The sequence below is a fragment of the Ranitomeya imitator genome, chromosome 2 (genome assembly GCF_032444005.1).
Source record: "Ranitomeya imitator isolate aRanImi1 chromosome 2, aRanImi1.pri, whole genome shotgun sequence".
Taxonomy (NCBI): domain Eukaryota; kingdom Metazoa; phylum Chordata; class Amphibia; order Anura; family Dendrobatidae; genus Ranitomeya; species Ranitomeya imitator.
The window spans coordinates 300144589-300167962 of record NC_091283.1 but is presented as its reverse complement, the minus strand read 5'-3'; the positions used below and the strand labels follow the sequence as shown (position 1 = coordinate 300167962).

Genomic DNA, 23374 nt, shown 5'->3' with positions numbered 1-23374 from the left:
AGAGAAGGTGGAGAAGGACAACGCGGCATGCCAGAAGAGAATGGCGGCAAAGCTCCAGCAGTTTGCTAGAGTGGAGGCCGCAGGGAGCACAGGAAAAGCAGAGGAGGACGCCGGAGCAGACACAGACACAGAAGGAGAGGAGGAAAGCCCAGCAGAGGAGCAGGAGGTACAGCAGGGAAGCAGGGATGGTGACATGGCGGTGGTAGTAGGGGGATCTGAAGATAAGGAGCCAGGAGCAGAGCCCACCCTTAGAGACGTTTTTGCACTGGTGTCATCATGCAAACAATCCCTGACCCAGCAGCTACAGGAGGTCAAGGGGGATACAGCCCAGATAAATGCAGCCCTGCAAAAGATTGACAAACGTGTGGGGGCTGTAGAGGAAAGGGTGAGCACGGCAGAAGATCATATAGTGCAGCTGCAGAAAGTGGAGAGGAAGTTTACTCAAGCAATATCGGAGCTAGCCGCAAAAAATGAGGATCTGGAGAATAGGTCCAGAATAAATAACATTCGTATAGTGGGTGTCCCTGAAAAAACTGAGGGGAGGAATCCCACGGAGTATGTTGAAAGCTGGCTCCTTGAGACTTTTGGTGATGCAGCACTGACAAAAGTATTTGCGGTAGAAAGAGCCCACAGGGTCCCACCGAAACCACCTGTCCCTGGAGCAAGTCCCCGTACCATGCTTGCCAAAATCCTAAACTACAGAGGCAGAGACATTATCCTGAGGAAGGCTAGAGACATGACGGATCTGACAATTGGAGGTCAAAGAATCGCTATCTACCCTGACTATTCCGCCCTGGTACAGAAACAACGGATGATGTTCACGGGTATCAAGAGACGGCTGAGGGAACTGGGAGTGCAATACTCCATGATGTTTCCGGCACGACTGAGAGTGGTGGCGTTGGATAAGATTCATTTTTTCCAGACGCCGGAGGACGCTACCCAGTGGATAGATCTTAACGCTAAAAGGCTTAAAGGGAACCTGTCACCTGAATTTGGCGGGACTGGTTTTGGGTCATATGGGCGGAGTTTTCGGGTGTTTGACTCACCCTTTCCTTACCCGCTGGCTGCATGCTGGCTGCAATATTGGATTGAAGTTCATTCTCTGTCCTCCATAGTACACGCCTGCGCAAAGCAATCTGGCGTGTACTATGGAGGACAGAGAATGAACTTCAATCCAATATTGCAGCCAGCATGCAGCCAGCGGGTAAGGAAAGGGTGAATCAAACACCCGAAAACTCCGCCCATATGACCCAAAACCAGTCCCGCCAAATTCAGGTGACAGAGTCCCTTTAAAGGGAAAGGAGATTGAAAATGCGGGGTGGGTTGGTCGGGAGGTATTTTACTTTCTTTAAAAAGGAAAAAGAGATTGACTGACAGTACATTGGTAATTGAGATGTGAACGTTTGAAGGTGGAGCTGGGCATTACCCAGGGAACGCACTGGGAGTGCTGATGCGGCGGAGAAGTACGAGGGAGGAAGGGTGTGCAGCGTACTAAAAGTTTATTTAGTTTCTTGCAGTTGTAAGTTAATACATGTTGAAATATTTTCTTCTTTTAAGAACTGCGCCGAATTATATTATAAACGGTAGCGGGAGGCGGAAGGAGAAGGTTACGTTAACAAGAGTGTTCGCAATGGGTGACGGTGCCCCACTCTTGATAAGAGGCAGAATGTATAGTATTGGGGGGGGGGGGGTGTGGGTGAGGGGGGTAGGGGTAAGGGATGGGAGGGAAGTTAAACAGCTCAGAACTGGGAGTAATGACATAACTGAGGATGATGAGTCACATAATAGGGGACTGCTTTAAGATATTGAGTTGGAATGTGAGAGGTCTGGCGGATAAGTCTAGGAGAGCTGCGAGTTTGCAGTATGCGAAGGATCAACGGGCCTCTATGATATGTTTGCTAGATACGCACTTGATACGGGAGAAAGTGGACGTACTGAATAGACGTTGGATTCAGAAAGGGTATCATTCTACCTTTTCGACGTACTCAAGGGGTGTGTCAGTGTTGGTGCCGGTGGGAGTGCAGTATGAAGAGGTGAAGGTATGCGTGGATGCTGAGGGTCAGTATGTGGTGATACAATGTATATTGTATGGAGTGAGAGTGTGTGTTGCGGCAATGTATATTCCACCTCCATATTCAAGTAAGAAGATCAGGGAGGTGTTGGAGAAGGTGGAACGATGGGGACCACTACCACTTTTAATCATTGGGGATTTGAACAATATTTGTGACGACTTTTGGGATAAAAATAAGAACACCCAGAACAGGTCGGAGGGGCACACTACAACATTTGGTACCTATGTGCGTGAAATAGGCATGATTGATCTATGGAGAGTTAGACATGTTGGGGAGAGAGGGTACTCGTGCTACTCGCCGGCTCATGCTACGTTATCCAGAATTGATATGGCGCTGGGTAACCGCCTGTTGGACACACTGGTGGGGGAGGTGCGTTATCTGCCGAGGGCCCTTTCGGATCACAGTCCAATTGAGGTGGAGGTCAGGTTGTTGGGGACACGGACCGCAAGCGGGAGAGAATGGAAGATCCATCCTAACTGGTTACAGAGTATTGACTTGGAGGGTATAGGGAAGGAGGTGACGGAATTCTTTGCTTTAAATGATGGGAGTACAGATGCCCTAACTGTTTGGGATGCAATGAAAGCGTACCTGAGAGGGCTACTATTTAGAGATATCAGTAGGTGTGAGCGGAAGACAAGGGAGGCAGAGAGAGTGGAGGTGGAGGAGCTGAAGGCTGCAGAGGACGAGATGGTAGTGTTGGGGACCTCCGAGGCAGAGAAAAGTTTGAGAACAGCGCAAACTCATATGGAAAAGATTCTGCTGGGAAAAGCTGAAAGGAAGCGGGAGTTTCAAAGGGTGACTTATTTTCAGGAGGGAGAAACAGTGGGACACATGCTATCGGTGGTAGCTTCTGCTCAGCGTAGTACCTCGTATGTACATTCATTGGTTTCAGATGGGGGGAGCAAGATATCTGAAACACCTGAAATTATAAAGATCTTTGCGGACTTTTACGCGGACTTATATTCCTCCAGGGTCAATGAGACAGTCGGAGATACGGAGACTTTCCTGGAGAGTCTGGGTCTCCCGAAATTGAGTGAGGAGGATAGGGTGTGCCTCGATGCCCCTATCACCGAGGAGGAACTGAGTCGGGCGCTGAAGTCTATGGCCAATGGGAAGGCATCTGGAGTTGATGGGCTACCAGCCGAAATCTATAAAAGTTTGGGGGAAGTGTTGATTCCCAGATTAAAGTTAGTACTGGAGGAGGCTGGATGCCAAGGGTATCTCCCAGCATCTATGAGGGAGGCTATTATAGTGGTTATTCCGAAGGAGGACAAGGATCTGGGGAAACCTGAGTCATATCGCCCAATCTCTCTGTTAACCATCGATGTCAAGCTCTTGGCCAGGGTGTTAGCTTCCCGTCTGTCCAGTGTCATTACTAATCTTGTACATCCGGATCAGTCCGGCTTTATGCCTGACAGGTCTACAGCGGTTAATCTGCGGAGGCTGTATATGAATCTGCAGCTGAGGTCTGACAACTGTGGCCGAAGGGTCATTGCATCCTTGGACGCCCATAAGGCGTTTGACAGTGTGGAGTGGGGGTATCTCTGGCGGGTGTTGAAGTGTATGGGTATTGGACCGCAATTTGTGTCGTGGATTCAACTGCTATATTCATTACCAACAGCTAGAATCAGAGTGAATGGGGAACTTTCTCAGCATATAAAGTTGGCCAGAGGTACGAGGCAGGGATGCCCACTGTCGCCCCTTCTGTTTGCCCTAGCTGTGGAGCCACTGGCCGCCAAGATCCGACAGTCGGATGAGGTCCCTGGGTTCAGATATGGGAGTGTTGAGGAGAAGATTGCGTTATATGCAGACGACATCTTACTGTTCCTGGCAGACCCGGACGACGCCTTGAAGGGGGCCATCGAAATCATTGAAAAATTTGGAGCCTTGTCGGGACTGAGGATAAATTGGGATAAATCGGTCCTCTTTGAGGTGGATGGGGTGGAGGAGAGTGGAAGTGAGCCATTGGGAGAGGGGCGGCTTAAGGTGGCATCCCTTTTCAAATACCTGGGAATATGGATCTCAATGCCAGTTACAGAGTTTTTGTATAGGAATTTGACTCCTCTCATAGGCGTCCTTAAGGCAAAAGTAGATGCGTGGAATAAATTACACCTATCGGTGGTGGGTAGGGTTAATCTTATTAAAATGGTTCTGATGCCCAAAATACTCTACGTCCTACATAACGCGCCAGTTTGGATTCCACGTGGGAAGTTCTGGCAGATTAATGCTCTTTTTAGAAGCCTGATATGGGGGAGGCAGTACCCACGTATTGGCCTGGAGACGCTTCAGCGACCCAAGGAAGATGGAGGGTTGTCTTTGCCCAACCCTGAGTTATATTTTCTTGCAGCCCAGAGTCAGCATTTGAAGGGCTGGGCGCGGGAGGCGTCCTCCAGTGCGGTACAACACTTGATGGAAGGGGTGACAAACCGACGACCGGTGGTGCAGTGTCTGGAGGATGGCTCCTTGGGCGTATTGGGGAAATTGTATCCCACTATGTTTTTGATACATAAATTATGGACCAGACTGCGACAGATTCGGGGGGTTACAGGACTGACCAAATTTACACCGATATGGCTTAATAACAATTTGGTTGAGTTTGCGGCTCTTGGAGTGCTGACAGAGTGGCAGGCCAAAGGAATCCATTTGGTTGCTCAGATAATTCAACAACGAGTCTTAAAGTTCTTTGCGCAGCTGCAGGGGGAGTTTGGATTGAGACCGACTGGGGAGTATCAATATGCCCAGATGAAACACGCTTTTAAAGCTCAAAACAAGGGCGATGGTATTGAGATCCAAGAGGACATAGTTCTGGAATATGTGTGTGGGGAAGGGTCTACAAGGGGAGTCATTTCCACCCTTTATAAGGAGCTGCTGCATGCATATTTGCTGGATTTCCCTCTAAAAGCGAGAGCTAAATGGGAAAGAGATTTAGGCCCAATGGAGAATGAAACCTGGGAGTCGGTGTTGGAGTGGGTTCCACGAGTGTCACTGAGTGAGCCGTATAGACTATCGCAGCTGTACATCTTGCACAGAGTCTATAAATCACCGGAAGTGCTGCACAGAGCGGGGTTGCGTGTTGACTCTGAATGCCCGAGATGCAGGACTGAGAATGCAGGAATATACCACATGATGTGGACATGTCCAAGACTGGTTGCTTTTTGGCTGGTGGTACTGAGCCGTGTGGAAGGGGCGTATAAATGCAGAGTGCCGAGAGATCCGATAGTGTGCCTACTGGGATATGTGGAGGAAATTAGAGTGGACAACACCTGGAAGATAGCAATAGCTAGGCTATTATATATGGCTAGGAAGGTGATAGCAAGGAATTGGATTAAGGAGGAGCCGCCTACAAGGGGTGAATTCCTGAAATATGTTAAACATGGTCTCAATCTGGAAAGGGGGGTCTACAAAAGACGTGGGAAAAAAGAAATGTTTGACAAGATGTGGTCTCCGTGGCTCGAGCTGGGATGAGTAGGTATGGGAAATGGGAGAATGAGGGCCTTTGAAGGGAGGAGATTGTTAGAGGAATAAGCGGTCATAAGTGAGTCAAGCGGCTCAAAGAGCCATCAATACTGGTAACAAAAGTATAATTGGGAAGGAGCTGTCATGGGAGGGGAAGGTTTGGGGTTTGTTGGGATTGTTGGGGGTTTGGAAAATGAAGAAACTTTGTAATATACTGGAAAATGCATAAAATGTAATGTTCATGTTTAATTTCAATAAAAATCTATTTAAATAAAAAAAAAAAAGTACAATAATATTAATGTAACCGGTGGTCCATGCAGGAAAAAGTATTTATGTCTCCACTCTACATCCATTTGTCCTATAGTCTTCAGTAAGGGGCCATATCCTCACACTGGGGTCCACATGCTGTGTTTTTTTTTTAAATATTTTAATAAATCATTTAAAAAAATGGCATGGGGTCCCACGCATTATTGGCAACCTGCCTTGTTAAAGCTCACAGTTGGGGGCTGGTATTCTCATGCTGGTAAGGGGCCATTGCTTTTGGTCCCCCTCCAGCCTAAATACGGCAGCCCACAGATGCCCAGAAAAGGCACATCTATTAGATGCGCCAATTCTGGTGCTTTGCCCAGGTCTTCCCACTTGCCCTGTAGCGGTGGCAATTGGGGTTAATATTTGTGGGGTCTATGTCACCTTTGTATTGTCAGGTGACATCAAGCCCATGGCTTAGTAATGGAGAATTGTCTATAAGACACCTATCCATTACTAATCCTATAGTTATATGTAAATAAAGACACAGCCAGAATAAAATCCTTTAATTGAAAAAATGACACAGACTCCTTTATAATCTCAATGATACCATACTTACTGCATTGTCTAATTCCACCGAAGCCCTTGATCTATAATAAAAGTAAAATTAAAAAAACAACAATATACCGTACCTGAAGACACAAAAGAGAATAGTAAAACCAAAAACACTCAGTTTGAAAAAATGTTGCAGTAATCCGCAAGTGCTAGTAAAAGATGTAAAAAACAGGGTATTTGGTTGATACGTTTTTTGCAAAAAATGTATACTAAGCTGCTCTACCAATCTTCACGGTATACCCTTATCAGAGCAGTCCTAACTAATGTTTCCTAACTAATCTTTTACTAGCACTTGCGGATTACTTCAACATTTTTTCAAACTGAGTGTTTTTGGTTTTACTATTCTCTTTTGTGTCTTCAGGTTTCTTGGTGGTGTGTGAACATGATCATACAGACTTGTTCACTGTGCAAGTAGCCCATGTGTTCCTGTTTCCATAATTGTTCTCTTGTGTCTACAAGACTGGGGAGTTCCACCACTCCTCTTGGGCTATCTGCACAAAAGCTGTTCTACCCTGTATGCACACATGGATTTTTCCTCTCTGAACCCTGTTCACACAGGTTATATACAGATGATCAGGTTTTTAAATACATCAGATAGGGATTGCATACATTAGTTAGGACTGCTCTGATAAGGGTATACCGTGAAGATTGGTAGAGCAGCTTAGTATACATTTTTTGCAAAAAACGTATCAACCAAATACCCTGTTTTTTACATCTTTTACTAGCACTTGCGGATTACTGCAACATTTTTTCAAACTGAGTGTTTTTGGTTTTACTATTCTCTTTTGTGTCTTCAGGTTTCTTGGTAGTGTGTGAACATGATCATACAGACTTGTTCACTGTGCAAGTAGCCCATGTGTTCCTGTTTCCATAATTGTTCTCTTGTGTCTACAAGACTGGGGAGTTCCACCACTCCTCTTGGGCTATCTGCACAAAAGCTGTTCTACCCTGTATGCACACATGGATTTTTCCTCTCTGAACCCTGTTCACACAGGTTATATACAGATGATCAGGTTTTTAAATACATCAGATAGGGATTGCATACATTAGTTAGGACTGCTCTGATAAGGGTATACCGTGAAGATTGGTAGAGCAGCTTAGTATACATTTTTTGCAAAAAACGTATCAACCAAATACCCTGTTTTTTACATCTTTTACTAGCACTTGCGGATTACTGCAACATTTTTTCAAACTGAGTGTTTTTGGTTTTACTATTCTCTTTTGTGTCTTCAGGTTTCTTGGTGGTGTGTGAACATGATCATACAGACTTGTTCACTGTGCAAGTAGCCCATGTGTTCCTGTTTCCAATATACCGTACCTGTCCGTCTTTCTGTCCCACGCTGTAATCCATGACTAGGGGATAAATAGTTTTCAACCTGGACGGTGCCAAGATGTGACTGTCCAGGCTGAAAACCACTGGTGAATGAGCTGCTGTGGCTAGCGGTGACCTCATCACTGGCATTTTCCCACTTATATAGTAATACTTGGCACACTTGGGTGGATGTGATGAAAAAACAGTTTTAATGTATTGTGAGATACATACAGTAGTCACAACAAACATTTCGGTCTTTCAAGACCTTCATCAGTGTACTACAAAATAAAGCAGAATAAACAATAAAGAAACCATATAAAGAAATTAGTGACAATCATACAGGAAGGTCACAGTGAGTGACATAAATACCACAGTAAGGTTATCCAACATAATCGACCCATATCAACGTACAGAGGAGGTTGCAGCATGCATAAGAGAGCTAGAAGGTGGTAAGACATTGATATAACACCAACATACCTATTAGAAGTAAGAGCTGGGCATATGATTTTAACCCTTTAAGAGTGCGCTGGAAATTGGGGTAGGAAAAGGGGTGCATATCAAGTGGTGTTTTGCCTCAATTAATAAGCCAGGTGTGTCAGCAAGGAGAGAAAAGACACCTACCAATTTATAGGATAAGCCAGGCGTACTGATTTGTGGGGGCCGTTTAATGGTCTATCTGTAGATAATATGTACAGTAGGTTAATATCACCAAGGTACTCAAAAAGATTGGGGCCTAACAGTGCATAAACTTACCAATACATCAGCAGCTATGTGCAAAGACACGGTATCCACCGCACGTCTGGAGGGTGATCGTGGCGTGCCTGGGGTTTCTATTAATTCCTGGCTATGTGCGCGCCTTATTGCTATGTTCGAGGGCCGGAAGCAGCTAACCAGAAGTGACGTTTGCGTGTCAGGAGCTGGAACCAGCGGCTCAATGCGTTCCACTTGCCGGGAGCGGCTAACCGGAAGTGACGTTTGCATGTCAGGAGCCAGAACCAGCGGCGCTATGCGTTCCACTTGCCAGGAGCGGCTAACCGGAAGTGATGTTTGCGTGTCAGGAGCCGGAACCAGCGGCGCTATGCGTTCCACTTGCCATGAGCGGCTAACCGGAAGTGACATTTGCATGTCAGGAGCCGGAACCAGCGGCGCTATGCGTTCCACTTGCCAGAAGCGACTAACCGGAAGTGACGTTTGCGTGTCAGGAGCTGGAACCAGCGGCGCTTTGCGTTCCACTTGCCAGAAGCGACTAACCGGAAGTGACGTTTGCGTGTCAGGAGCCGGAGCCAGCGGCGCTATGCGTTCCACTTGCCGGGAGCGGCTAACCAGAAGTGACGTTTGCGTGTCAGGAGCTGGAACCAGCGGCGCTATGCGTTCCACTTACCGGGAGCGGCTTACCGGAAGTGACGTTTGCGTGTCAGGAGCTGGAACCAGCAGCGCTATGCGTTCTATCTGCCGGAACTAGGAGATGTGCGCTCCAGGTAGAGTGGTGATTGGTGTGTTACAGATTGGTGGGTGGAGACTTGAAGGTTGCAGTGGGGAATCTATGGATCCACGGTGAAGAAGTGACACAGTGGAGATGAAGTGCAGAAGATATTCAGTTCATGCGGCTCTGCAAAATGAAAAAAGATGCCAAAATTCTGATATATGTGCACGGCTGTAATAAGAAATAGATAACATATTGCATTAAATGATACTCTGGCATAAAGGCAAAATCAAAAGGATTGCAAATCACAGTCTCTGTTAAGTCCTTTTGGAGTCAGAGTGTGTAGCTCATGGATCCAGTACGCTTCCCTCTGTGTTATTATTGAGATGAGGTCGCTCCCCCTGCAGGGGGGGGGGGTGTGTGAGACATGGTCGATCACTTGAAACCTTAATTGTGCCACGTTATGGCCCTTAGAGAAAAAGTGTGGTGGAATGGAAAGTAAAAGGTTCTTGTACCTGATGGTAGACTTATGTTTCGAAATTCTGTCTTTGACCGATTGGGTAGTCTCGCCCAGGTAAAGTAGGCCACAGGGGCAATTATTCAAATATACTACGAAATTGGAGTCACAGGTGAGAAATTGATTGATATTGTATCTCTTCCCAGTGTATGGATGATGGATAGTGTCTCCCTTCAGAACTTTGTTGCATTGATTGCAGTTGAGGCAGGGGAAAGTGCCCATTTTGGAATTCCGCAAGAAACATTGTGTATTGGATGTACGAGTAGGGCCAGTGTCAGCTCTGACTAAGGTGTCACGTATATTGCGTGCTCATCTGAAAAGGGTTTTTGAAATCTTCAATTGTGGGATCGGCCGTCTGTAAGAGATACCAATGTTTGCAAATGGTTCTATGGCTAATATAAGCTGAAGGGTGATAATGATGTACAAAAGGGACCCGGCTACTCATAGTGTTATTGCGACTCCTAGTGGGATCATGGGTTGTGTTAACGCTTTGTGGGGGTAACCCCTATTGAGGAATTTAGACTTCTTTTCCCCAGTAATGGCATTTTCCCACTGTCCTGAGGTCACCGCAGTTCAGCCCGGCCTCGATGATGTCACCGCTGGTAAATGATGCTGTGCTCTCATCAGCTCATTCACGAGTGGTTTTCAGCCTGGACAGTCGCATCTTAGCACTGTCCAGGTTGAAAACTAATTATCCCCCAGACATGGATTACAGCGTGGGACAGTATGACAGACAGGTATGGTATATTGTTGTTCTGTTATTTTATTTTTATTACAGGAGATCGAGGACTTCGGTGGAATTAGGCGAGGTCGTAAGTATGGTTTAATTGAGAATATTAAAGGAGTCTGTGTCTTTTTTTTCAAATAAAGGACATTATTCTGGCTCTGTCTTTATTTACCATATAACTATAGGATAAGTAATGGAGAGATGTCTTATAGACACCTCTCCATTACTAAGCTGTGGGCTTGATGTCACCTGACAATACAAAGATGAAATCAACCCCACAAATATTAACCCCTCTTGCCACCGCTACAGGGCAAGTGGGAAGAGTCGGGCAAAGCATTTAATATGTGCGCCTTTTCTGGGCATCTGCAAGCTGCTGTTTTTAGGCTGGGGGGTCAATATCCATGACCCCTTAACAGCCTCAGAATACCAGCCCCCAGTTATGAGCTTTAGCAAGGCTGGTTGTCAAAAATGGGGGGACCCCACGCCATTTTTTAAAATTATTTAAATAATTTTAAAAATAGCTTGGGTACCCCTCTATTCTTGATAACTAACCTTGCTGACGCTGACAGCTGAGGATTGCAGCCCCCAGCTGTGAGTTTTGCTTGGTTGGTTCAAGAAAATAGGGGGGAACCCACACCGGATTTTTCATTTAGTTATTTCGATATATTGCAGGTGGCTGGTGAAAATTCCCGATCATCCGCTTCTGCTGTCACTGTTATTAGCGGCAACATTTGTCACATGATGATAGTCCCAAAAGCCCCCACCTGCTGTCCTGATTCCGACTTTAATATAACTCTCATCTTTCTCCTCTGCTCGCGCCGACTGCCAGCAGAGCAGGGGAGAATGATGAGAGCCGTCTTAAGCACCTGCCGCTGGGGAACAGCGGTTACTGTAGCGCTTCTTCCCAGGTGCTGATGTGTGTCACACGGAGGACATAAGTGTGTGTTCTCCATGTGCACATGTGCAGTACGTTTTTCCGTCCATGCTGACAGTAAAAAAAGGACATGACTACTTGAGGGACACACGGTCCATGGAAACACACTGACGTGCACAGACATTCATTTGAATGGGTCTACGTGTGTACGTGTCTCCGGTATGTGTGAAAACTGTCACCTCACTTACTGGAGACATGGACGTGTGAAAGAGGCTTTATGATGTTGTGGTAGTTCACTCACATGGTGGCACACAGAGGTAGGAAAAATGGGAACACTGTCTCTTTAAATCCTCATTGAGTTATTGTAAGGCAGCATAAACCAACTTGTGGGGAAAACAAACTCAGCCTTCTTGGATATAACAGGAACAAAATGATAAAGTAGTACAAAAATGCTGCAGCACAGTCCGTATGTTGTGGGTGGCACCCCACTCTGGAGCAGGCCAGGTTCAGTCTGTACTCGACGAGCCACAAAGCCTCTGGAGTCCTCTCTCCAGGCTAGCTGAACCCAGACTGCCTGTAGAGCTCGGTTATTTCAACCCAAGCCTGTAACTTCCCCATTATGTGATTGATCACATGATCATGACCTCATGCCAGGGGAGATGGACCTTCTCCCACCCGCTCTGTGAAGGTCCACATAAAACCAGCCCTGTTTATGCAACTTAACCCTCACAACACGTAGTGTGCTGGAGAAAAAATGCTCTGGTTTCACATCACTGACGCCGTTAAGCGCAGTGACCCATATCTCCTCTATATCACCTTACCAGTGACTCTGTCACAATGTGTAGATGGCTGTGAAGGTCTTGTGTTCAGTGTTGCTTTATCTACCAGTATTATATGTTTTATACTTGTGTTATGAGAACGGTGGAGATGGCAGGATTAGAGCTGATCATAGATGTGACTTCTCCATCTGTCTGTGACCTTTACAATATTTGTTTCAGGGTGAAGATCTGACCCATATTAATACTACAGAGACATATGTGAGGGGTGATGAGCGGTGTAAAGAGGAGATTCCTACATATGACTACCCAGGTGAGTAGTGACCACTAAATGCAGAGAAGTCACAGATTCTTCTCAGTCACCGGCTGTGGCTGCTTTATCGGTGGTGTAGTCCGGCCATATCTCAATCGTGTGATCACCATTTTGCCTCTAGACCACAATATTGTTCTCCACCCAAAACTGTCCAAGTGACTTTGGGCATTGAAAGCCCTTTTCTATAGAACTTACAACCTGGAGGATCCACCTACCCCCTGAGATTAGAAGACTCTGACCGTTACCTGCCCAGATCTGTAAACTACAAAGCCAAATGACAGTGTACGTAGAATGTGCTGACAAGTTAGAAAAATATTATGATGAGCCTTTTAGAGAAAATGGAGGGTAATGATGTTGTTGGCTTCCAAAATCCCTGATATGGGAAGAAGGAAAAAATCAGGGCTCTGAAAAGCGCTGCCAAGTGCTGAGCCATAAAATTGGCTATCAAAACAAATGAACATAAAAACCCCCCAAACTTTTCATTTTAATACTCTGCTCATTTCCGATGTGAACTAGCTCCTTCCTCAGGCATTGTGGATGTTTTATATCCTCCAGAACGGCGACTGATCCAATTGCTTAATTCATTAATTAAACCGCGCATATAATAATAATAATCTTTATATAGCACTAACATATTCCGCAGCGCTTTACAGGTTGCACACATTATCATCTCTGTCCTGATTTGGGCTCACAATCTAAATTCCCTATCAGTATATATTTGGAATGTGGGAGGAAGCCGGAGTACCCAGAGGAAACCCACGCAAACACGGAGAGAACATACAAACTCTTTGCAGATGTTGTCCTTGGTGGGGTTTGAACCCAGGACTCCAGCGCTGCAAGGCTGCTGTGCTAACCACTGTGCCACCGTGCTGCCCATGCATATGGTGCAGTTTTTTGTGTTAAAACTTTTCTTCGTATACAAAACAATACAAATAGATGTAAAATACATATTGGATGCACAATAAAATCCATATAAAGAAAAATATATGTACATGGAAAATCCTCTGGTTTAAGTGTGGATAGTTTAAAAATCCAATAGGATTCTCTATTCACAAGTCTTTGGGACCTATTAGACACACGTTCTGATATTTGTTCTAATATATTGAGTCTTCATCTGGTGGGATCTCGTTTATATTCTAAAGCGAAATGCCTAAACAGACTGTGACAGATTACACCTTTCCTAATATTATGTCTCTGGCTGGTCATCCTATTATGGATCGCTTGGGTCATTTTTAGATCCCTGATATTGGATGAATCTACCTTCTCCTCTTCTGTGCTGCTGAATGTGCTCATATGGTCCCTACAAGACCAGGTCCAGTCTCTCTGACCAAACTTCGATTTTATGATTGACAACATTAAATGTGCAGTGAGGGCCAAGTGCGAATTTCTGTACAATAACAGCCATTTGGTAAATTCAAAAAAGCTCATTTTTTTCTCATTAATGTACACTCTGCACCCCATATTGACTGAAAAAAAACAGGAATGTAGTAATTTTTGCAAATTTATTAAAAAGGAAAAACTGAAATATCACATGGTCGTAAGTATTCAGACCCTTTGCTCAGTATTGAGTAGAAGCACCTTTACAGCTACTACAGCCATGAGTCTTCTTGGGAATGATGCAACAAGTTTTTCACACCTGGATTTGGGGATCCTCTGCCATTCTTCCTTGCAGATCCTCTCCAGTTCCGTCAGGTTGGATGGTGAACGTTGGTGGACAACCATTTTCAGGTCTCTCCAGAGATGTTTAATTGGGTTTAGGGCAGGGCTCTGGCTGGGCCAGTCAAGAATGGTCACAGAGTTGTTCTGAAGCCACTCCTTTGTGTGCTTAGTGTCATTGTCTTGTTGGAAGGTGAACCTTCGGCCAAGTCTGAGGTCCAGAGCACTCTGAAAGTGGTTTTCATCCAGGATATCTCAGTACTTGGCCGCATTCATGTTTCCTTCAATGACAACCAGTCATCCTGTCCCTGCAGCTGAAAAACACCCCCATAACATGATGCGGCCACCATCATGTTTCATCATGTTAGGATTGTATTGGGCAGGTGATGAGCAGTGCCTGGTTTTCTCCACACATACCGCTTTGAATTTTCACTAAAAAGGTCCATCTTTGTCTCATCAGACCAGAGAATCTTATTTCTCATAGTCTGAGAGTCCTTCATGCGTTTTTTAGCAAACTCTATATGGGCTTTCATATGTCTTGTACTGAGGAGAGGCTTCCGGGCCACTGTGCCATAAAGGCCCGACTGGTGGAGGGCCGCAGTGATAGTTGACTTTCTCCCATCCGCCTACTGCATCTGTGGAGCTCAGCCACACTGATCTTGGGGTTCTTCTTTACCTCTCTCACCAAGGCTCTTCTCCCACGATTGCACAATTTGGCGGACGGCCAGGTCTAGGAAGACTTCTGATGGTCCCAAACTTCTTCCATTTAAGGATTATGGAGGCCACTGTGCTCTTAGGAACCTTGAGTACTGCAGAAATTCTTTTGTAACCTTGGCCAGATCTGTGCCTTGCCACAATTCTGTCTCTGCGCTCCTTGGCCAGTTCCTTTGACCTCATGATTCTCATTTGGTCTGACATGCACTGTGAGCTATGAGGTCTTATTTAGACAGGTGTGTGCCTTTCCAAATCAATTCCTATCAGTTTAACCGCTTACTGACATCGGGCGTAATAGTGCGCCGATGTCAGACTTCCTCCCTTTGATGTGGGCTCCGGTGGTGAACCCACATCTTTCATCATGTTTTGAACAGCTGACATGTGCCCGCAATAGCCACGGGTGGAATCGAGATCCAGCCACGGCTATTAACCAGTTAAATGCTGCTGTCAAACCCTGAAGCGGCATTTAAATTTCGCTTCTGGCAATCGCGAAGGAAATACGCACACCGGTGACAACTCGTCAGGTGATTGTGGCTCAAAGGTGTGTTGGCATGACAATCTGAGGTCTCCTGGAAACCTCTATGGTTATCAGTGCCGGCTTCCTGTGAGCGCCACCCAGTGGTCGGCGCTCATAGCAAGTGAGTAATAATAATAATAATAATAATTTATATTTGTATAGCGCCAACATATTCCGCAGCGCTTTACAAATTATAGAAGGGACTTGCACAGACAATAGACATTACAGCATAACAGAAATACTGTTCAAAATAGATACCAGGAGGAATGAGGGCCCTGCTCGCAAGCTTGCAATCTATGAGGAAAAGGGGAGACACGAGAGGTGGAGTGTAACAAATGCTATAGTTATTCGGACCAGCCATAGTGTAAGGCTCGGGTGTTCATGTAAAGCTGCATGAACCAGTTAACTGGCTAAGTATGTAACAGTACAGACACAGAGGGCTATTAACTGCATAAAGTGAATGAGAACATTCATATTTTTTTTTTTAAATAGGCCACACAGGGATCGTTACGGTAATGCATTGATGCGGTAGGCCAGTCTGAACAAATGAGTTTTTAGGGCACGCTTAAAACTTTGGGGATTGGGGTCTAATCGTATTAACCTAGGTAGTGCATTCCAAAGAATCGGCGCAGCACGTGTAAAGTCTTGGAGACGGGAGTGGGAGGTTCTGATTATTGAGGATGCTAACCTGAGGTCATTAGTGGAGCGGAGGGCACGGGTAGGGTGGTAGACTGAGACCAGAGAGGAGATGTAGGGTGGTGCTGAGCCATGGAGTGCTTTGTGGATGAGGGTAGTAGTTTTGTACTGGATTCTGGAGTGGATGGGTAACCAGTGTAATGACTGGCACAAGGTAGAGGCATCGGTGTAACGGTTGGTGAGGAATATGATCCTGGCAGCAGCATTCAGGACAGATTGGAGCGGGGAGAGTTTGGTAAGAGGGAGGCCGATTAATAGAGAGTTACAATAGTCCAGACGAGAATGAATAAGTAAAACAGTAAGAGTTTTTGCAGAGTCGAAAGTAAGAAAAGGGCGAATTCTAGAAATGTTTTTGAGATGCAGATAAGAAGAGCGAGCCAGTGATCGGATGTGGGGGGTGAATGAAAGCTCGGAATCAAGGATGACCACAAGGCAGCGGGCATGTTGCTTTGGAGTAATGGTGGAACCGCACACGGAGATGGCAATGTCAGGCAAAGGTAGGTTAGTAGAGGGAGAGAACACGAGGAGTTCAGTTTTTGACAGGTTTAGTTTCAGATAGAGGGAGGACATGATGTTAGAGACAGCGGTAAGACAATCACTGGTGTTTTCTAATAAGGCAGGCGAGATATCAGGAGCAGAAGTGTATAATACATATACATAGAGATGATCTGAACATCGCCTCTATGTAGCAGAGCCAATCAGGTTGTGGCAGCTTCTAGTCTTTTATGGAGACTATTGAAGCATGCCAAAAGTAAAACAAAAAAAAGATTTTAAAAATATAAAAATTAAAATCCCCCCTCCCTTTGCCCATACAAAATAAAATAAAAATAAAATCAAACATACACATATTTGGCCCTGCTGCGCTCAGAATCGCCTGATCTATCAATAAAAAAAGGATTAATCTGATTGCTAAACGACATAGCGAGAAAAAAAGTCAAAACCAGAATTATGTTTTTTTGGTCGCCGCGACATTGCATTAAAATGCAATAACGGGCGATCAAAAGATCGTATCTGCACCAACATGGTATCATTAAAAACGTCTGCTCGGTGCGCAAAAAATAAGCGCTCACCCAACCTCAGATCACGAAAAATGAGACGCTAAGGGTATCGGAAAATGGCGCAAATTTTATTTTTTAACAACTTTTTTTTTTTCACCATATAGATAAAAAAGAACCTAGACATGTTTGGTGTCTATGAACTCGTAATGTAAAGAAGCTGCGGAGACACCATCACGTGTTTCTCGACGCAAGCAGTGAATAGCCAGGCTTTTCCCCGGGAAGGAACAACCACGGGAATGGCAGCATCCTATGAAGGAAAGCCACCTATGCCAAGCATGGTATCCATCCACAGACAGCTGTTTCGGGGTTTTTGCCCCTCATCAGTGTGGAGTAGGAATCTGGCTATTAGGAGCAGTGCCTAGTAAAAAGGCTATAAAGGCACAGATGATTGGCCTCGGGGAGACCAAAGCATCCAACACCGCGGAGACACCATCACGTGTTTCTCAACGCAGTGATTCCAGAACACTGCCCCCATCCCTTATGGGAAATATGCAGATGCATGTAAAGAAGCTGCGGAGACACCATCACGTGTTTCTCGACGCAAGCAGTGAATAGCCAGGCCTTTCCCCGGGAAGGAACAACCACGGGAATGGCAGCATCCTATGAAGGAAAGCCACCTATGCCAAGCATGGTATCCATCCACAGACAGCTGTTTCGGGGTTTTTGCCCCTCATCAGTGTGGAGTAGGAATCTGGCTATTAGGAGCAGTGCCTAGTAAAAAGGCTATAAAGGCACAGATGATTGGCCTCGGGGAGACCAAAGCATCCAACACCGCGGAGACACCATCACGTGTTTCTCAACGCAGTTCCAGAACACTGCCCCCATCCCTTATGGGAAATATCATCTGTGCCTTTATAGCCTTTTTACTAGGCACTGCTCCTAATAGCCAGATTCCTACTCCACACTGATGAGGGGCAAAAACCCCGAAACAGCTGTCTGTGGATGGATACCATGCTTGGCATAGGTGGCTTTCCTTCATAGGATGCTGCCCTTCCCGTGGTTGTTCCTTCCCGGGGAAAGGCCTGGCTATTCACTGCTTGCGTCGAGAAACACGTGATGGTGTCTCCGCAGCTTCTTTACATGCATCTGCATATTTCCCATAAGGGATGGGGGCAGTGTTCTGGAATCACTGCGTTGAGAAACACGTGATGGTGTCTCCGCGGTGTTGGATGCTTTGGTCTCCCCGAGGCCAATCATCTGTGCTTTTATGAACTAGTAATGACCTGGAGAATCATAATGGCCGGTCAGTTTCAGCTTTTAGTGAAGGTAGCAAAAAAGCCAAACAAAAACAAGTGTGAGGTTGCACTTTTATTTTTTAAATTTCACCGCACTTGGAATTTTTTCCCGTTTTCTAGTACACAACATGGTAAAATCAATGGTGTCATTCAAAAGTACAACAAGTCCTCACATGGCCGTATTGATGGAAAAATAAAAAAAGTTATGTTTCTAAGAAGAAGGGGAGTGAAAAACGAAAACGCAAAACTGAAAAAGGCTTCGGGGGTTAATTAAACACAGCTGGTTTCCAATGAAGGCGTAGAACCATCTTACGGAGGATCGCAAGGAAATGGACAGCATGTGACTTAAATATGAGTGTCTGAGCAAAGGGTCTGAATACTTATGACCATGTGATATTTCAGTTTTTCTTTTATATTAAATTTGCAAAAATTTCTACATTTCTGTTTTGTTTTCAGTCAAGATGGGGGTGCAGAGTGTACATTAATGAGAAAAATAAACTTTTTTGAATTTACCAAATAGCTGCAATGAAACAGAGTGAAAAATTTAAAGGGGTCTGAATACTTTCTGTACCCACTGTACATTTATTCACGCCTGCAGGAGATGTGTTGGCATGGCTCGAGCCCTGGTTTCATGGATTCACTCCATGTCATAAAATACATTATGTTTTCAATCCTAAATGCCGTATATACTCGAGTAGAAGCCAAGAATTTCAGCCCATTTTTTTAGGCTGATTTTGCCCCTCTCGGCTTATACTCGAGTCATACCCAGGGGTCGGCAGGAGAGGTGGAGTGGCAGCTGTCTAAGCATACTCACCTGCTCCTGGCGCGGTGTCCCTGGTTCCCCAGCGCTGGCAGCTTCTTCCTGTAGTGAGCGGTCACATGGTACTGCTCATTACAGTAATGAATATGGACCCAACTCCACTCCCATAGGGGTGGAGCCGCATATTCATTACTGTAATGAGCGGTACCATGTGACCGCTCACTACAGGAAGAAACTGCCGGCGTCACGGAAGCAGGGACCGCGCCAGGTGCAGATGAGTATAAGCAGTGCGCGATATTCACCTGCTCCCCGTTCCACCGCCACTACGTTCCCCGTCCACTGCACTGATGCTCAGGTCAGAGGGCGCGGTGACGTAATTAGTGCGCGCCGCCCTCTGCCTGAGCAGTCAGTGCAGTGGACGGGGAACGTAGCTGCGGCTGGCGGTGGCGGAAAGAGAAGCAAGTGAATATAGAAAGTGACGGGGTCCTGAGCGACGAGAGGCGAGTATGTGATTTTTTTTTTTTTTTTTTTTTATCACCGCAACAGCATATGGGGCAAATGACTGTATGGAGCATCTTATGGGGCCATAATCAGCATTTATGGACCATTACATGGGGCAAATGACTGTATGGAGCATCTTATGGGGCCATAATCAGCATTTATGGAGCATTACATGGGGCAATGACTGTATGGAGCATCTTATGGGGCCATAATCAGCATTTGTGCAGCATTATATGGGGTGTATTTTGTATGGAGCATCTTATGGGGACCATCATGAACTGTATGGAGCATTATATGGGGCTCCTGATTCAATATGGATATTCAAAAACATTTAACCTACTGATGTCTCGATTAATTTTTCTTTTATTGGTATCTATTTTTATTTTTGACATTTACCGGTAGCTGCTGCATTTTCCACACTAGGCTTATACTCGAGTCATTAAGTTTTCCCAATTTTTTGTGGCAAAATTAAGGGTCTCGGCTTATACTCGGGTCGGCTTATACTCGAGTATATACTGTAATTCTGATTGTGCAATAATCTCTCCTGAAATGGGGGCGCTAATACTTTCTCTACTCTTCTGGTCAGGACTCATAGTTGTTAGGGCTAGCGGAACGCACCGAGTAAAAATAGATGTTTATTATGAATGGTGCGTTCGCAGCCCGAGGTCCACCGTGCAGGAGAACCTGCTGCTAGTGAATGGTGGCACTGTTAGGTGGTATAGACTAGCTCTGTTACCTCACAGAGCAGCCGCGAGAGGAAAGCACTGCGCCCTGTTAGCCTCACAGGAGCACAAGCTTACTGCTGAACTGATAGCAGTCAGTGGTTAAGCACATACGCAATCTCCTCACCGGAGGTGCCGGTATTCTAGGGGCTTATTTCAGCCGGGTCCCTGAATCACGTTCACACAACCTCCTCGCCGGAGGTGCCAGCATTCTAGGGGCTTATTTCAGCCGGTCCCTGAACAGATACATGCATAACCACACTGGCGCAAAGCACATATTAGAATTGATACTGGCGCATGGCTGTGCGGCCATGCGAGCCTTATATAGCTGCAGCAAGTAAAAGATCTTCCTAGAAGGACCAATGAGAGACTGCCATACCTGAGCATGTGACTCTAAATCTCCACTGAGAGATCTTGCCCTGGGCATGCTCAGTGTGTGCAAAGCAGGACTTAGTCCTAGCACTTACAGGACCTTCCTGAAAGGACCAATGGACTTAGCTGCAGTATCTGATCATGTGACCCTCGATCTCCACTGGGAGATCTTACTCTGGGCATGCTCAGAACAAGAAAAGCAGGACTTAGTCCTAGAAGCGTCTGCTCGCCGCTGCCCAACACTGACCTCAATGGCAGAAGCAGGAAAAGCAGCAGTAACTCTTTGTATAGAGTGGGACTGAGCAAGATGCTGGGACCGATGTCTCTGCTGAGCAGGCTCCACTGCGGCAGGAGAAGAATGGGAGACCGCAGCGGAGACGGACCGAGATTCCCCCCGTGCAGATGTGGGAACTTGACCCCTGACACATAGTAGCTCCAGTAGTCCACCATAAACTCCGGTTTAGTGTTGGAGTTTTCCCCTCATACCCAGGGGTGGATTAAGGGTAGCCAGGGCCCCGGGCTGTTCAGACACTGTGGGCCCCCAGGTCATGTTACGGGGTCATGCGACGGGGTCATCATATACCTGAACCAGATTATTCCAGAAAAATAGTTGCTATGTGAAACTATAACCTGTCAAACATCCATTGATCTAGTCAATTTACCCTTCATTTAGGAAGAAAAAAACCCCACAATACTATCACCATAAGTGCCAGTATTCACAGGAGATCTGTACTTAGTATGCAGTGTCTGTGTAGAGGTAATAGAGTGATCACCGGTGACATTATACACAGGACCTCTGTATATAGTATACAGTGTATAGTGTTGTGAATTCCGTTCTGGAGCTCCCTCCTGTGGTTGCTAATGGTATTTTTGTGAGTTCTGCCCTTGGGCTCCCTCTGGTGGTTTCGAGTGGAATTGCTGCTCCTTTAGGTAGCTGTAGCAGCTGCCTTCACTAATCGCCTTGCCTGGGTTTGTTATTTAAACCTGCTCTGGGCTTTAGTCCATGCCTGCTGTCAATGTTCTTGGTTGGATTTGGTTCTCTCCTTGGAATTTTCATATCGCCAGTCCTTGTCTGCAAAAGATAAGTTTTTGCTAGTTTTTGTTTGTCCATTTGTTTGGACTCTATTGCTTTGCAAATATGTCTCTTTTTGTCCAGCTTGTCACTATGTCTTATTCAGGCTAGCTGGTAGCTCTGGGAAAGCAGATTTGCCCCTCCACACCGTGAGTCGGTGTGGAGTTCATTTTTGTAAACTCTGCGTGGATTTTGTAGTTTTTTATACTGACCGCACAGTATCCTTTTCTCTCTGTCTATCTAGTTTAGTATTGGCCTCCTTTGCTGAATTCTGATTTCATTTCTATGTACGTCTTTTCCCTCTCCATTCACAGTCAATATTTGTGGGGGGCTATCTTTCCTTTTGGGGGTTTTCTCTGATGCAAGATAGCTTTCTATTTCCTTCTTTAGGGGTAGTTATTTCTTAGGCTGTGAAGAGGTGTCTAGGGAGAGTCGGGAACATCCCACGGCTATTTCTAGTGTTGTTGTTAGGATTAGGGACTGCGGTCAGTAGAGATACCACCTTCTCAGAGCTCGCTCCATGTTGCGTTTTAGCCACCAGGTCATATCAGTGTGGCCTCTTAACCACCAGGTCATAACAGTATAGTGTCAGTGTATAGCTATCACTGACTCACTAGTGACGTCTCTAGGTGAAGTCCTTCATCTTTCATCCAGCACAGACCGCCATCACTTCATCCAGCCAGCACTTGTCTCTGCAGGAAATAACACAGTTATCTCGAGCTCCGCTTGCAGAACACATTACTTAATTTTTCACAACTTCTACATTACACCACATGAAGAAAAAGAGGCGACAAAGTGTCACTCTACACAGTAACAGGACCGCCCCCCCCATTTAAAACCGTGTCCTCAAAAAATAAAATAAATACATTACTGCAGTAATAATGTCCCTTAATTAGTCCCTATGGTAATAATAATATCCCCCATCCTGGCCCCATGTATCTCATTCCTGGCTCCAGCCATATATTCTCCCATCCTGCCCTCATGAGTATCCATTCTGCCCCATATGATCTCCCCATCCTGCCCCATATGATCTCCCCATCCTGCCCCATCAGTCTCCATCGTATCCATCCTGCCCCATGATCCTGCACGATCTGTCTCCAATCCTGTCCCATGTCTTTCATTCTGCCCCGTGTCTCCAATCATGCCCCGTATCTACATTCTGCCCATGTCTCCAATCCTGCCCCATCTCTAGTCCTGCCCCCAGTGTGTCCAGCATCTCTGACCCAGTGTCCAGCATCTCTGCCCCTAGTGTCCAGCATCTCTGCCCCTAGTGTCCAGCATCTCTGCCCCCAGTGTGTCCAGCATCTCTGCCCCCAGTGTCCAGCATCTCTGCCACAAGTGTCCAGCATCTCTGCCCCCTGTGTGTCCAGCATCCTGCCACCAGTGTGTCCAGCATCTCTGCCACCAGTGTGTCCAGCATCGCTGCCCCCAGTATGTCCAGCATCGCTGACCCCAGTGTGTCCAGCATCTCTGCCCCCAGTGTCCAGCATCTCTGCCCCCAGTGTGTCCAGCATCCTGCCCCCATTGTGTCCAGCATCTCTGCCCCCAGTGTGTCCAGCATCCTGCCCCCAGTGTGTCCAGCATCTCTGCCCCCAGTGTGTCCAGCATCGCTGCCCCCAGTGTCCAGCATCTCTGCCCCCAGTGTGTCCAGCATCTCTGCCCCCAGTGTGTCCAGCATCTCTGCCCCCAGTGTGTCCAGCTATCTGCCCCCAGTGTGTCCAGCATATTGCCCCCAGTGTG

At 46.1% G+C, this 23374-nt stretch overlaps 1 protein-coding gene across 1 annotated transcript in view; it reads left to right on the top strand.

Moving 5' to 3' along the window:
* LOC138663344 (zinc finger protein 585A-like) overlaps nt 1-23374 on the top strand; it is a 42552-nt gene that overhangs the window by 5109 nt on the left and 14069 nt on the right. Inside the window, exon 6 of the mRNA XM_069749521.1 lies at nt 12241-12331. Coding sequence (XP_069605622.1) covers nt 12241-12331 — 91 coding nt within the window. The remainder of the gene's footprint in view (nt 1-12240; nt 12332-23374) is intronic.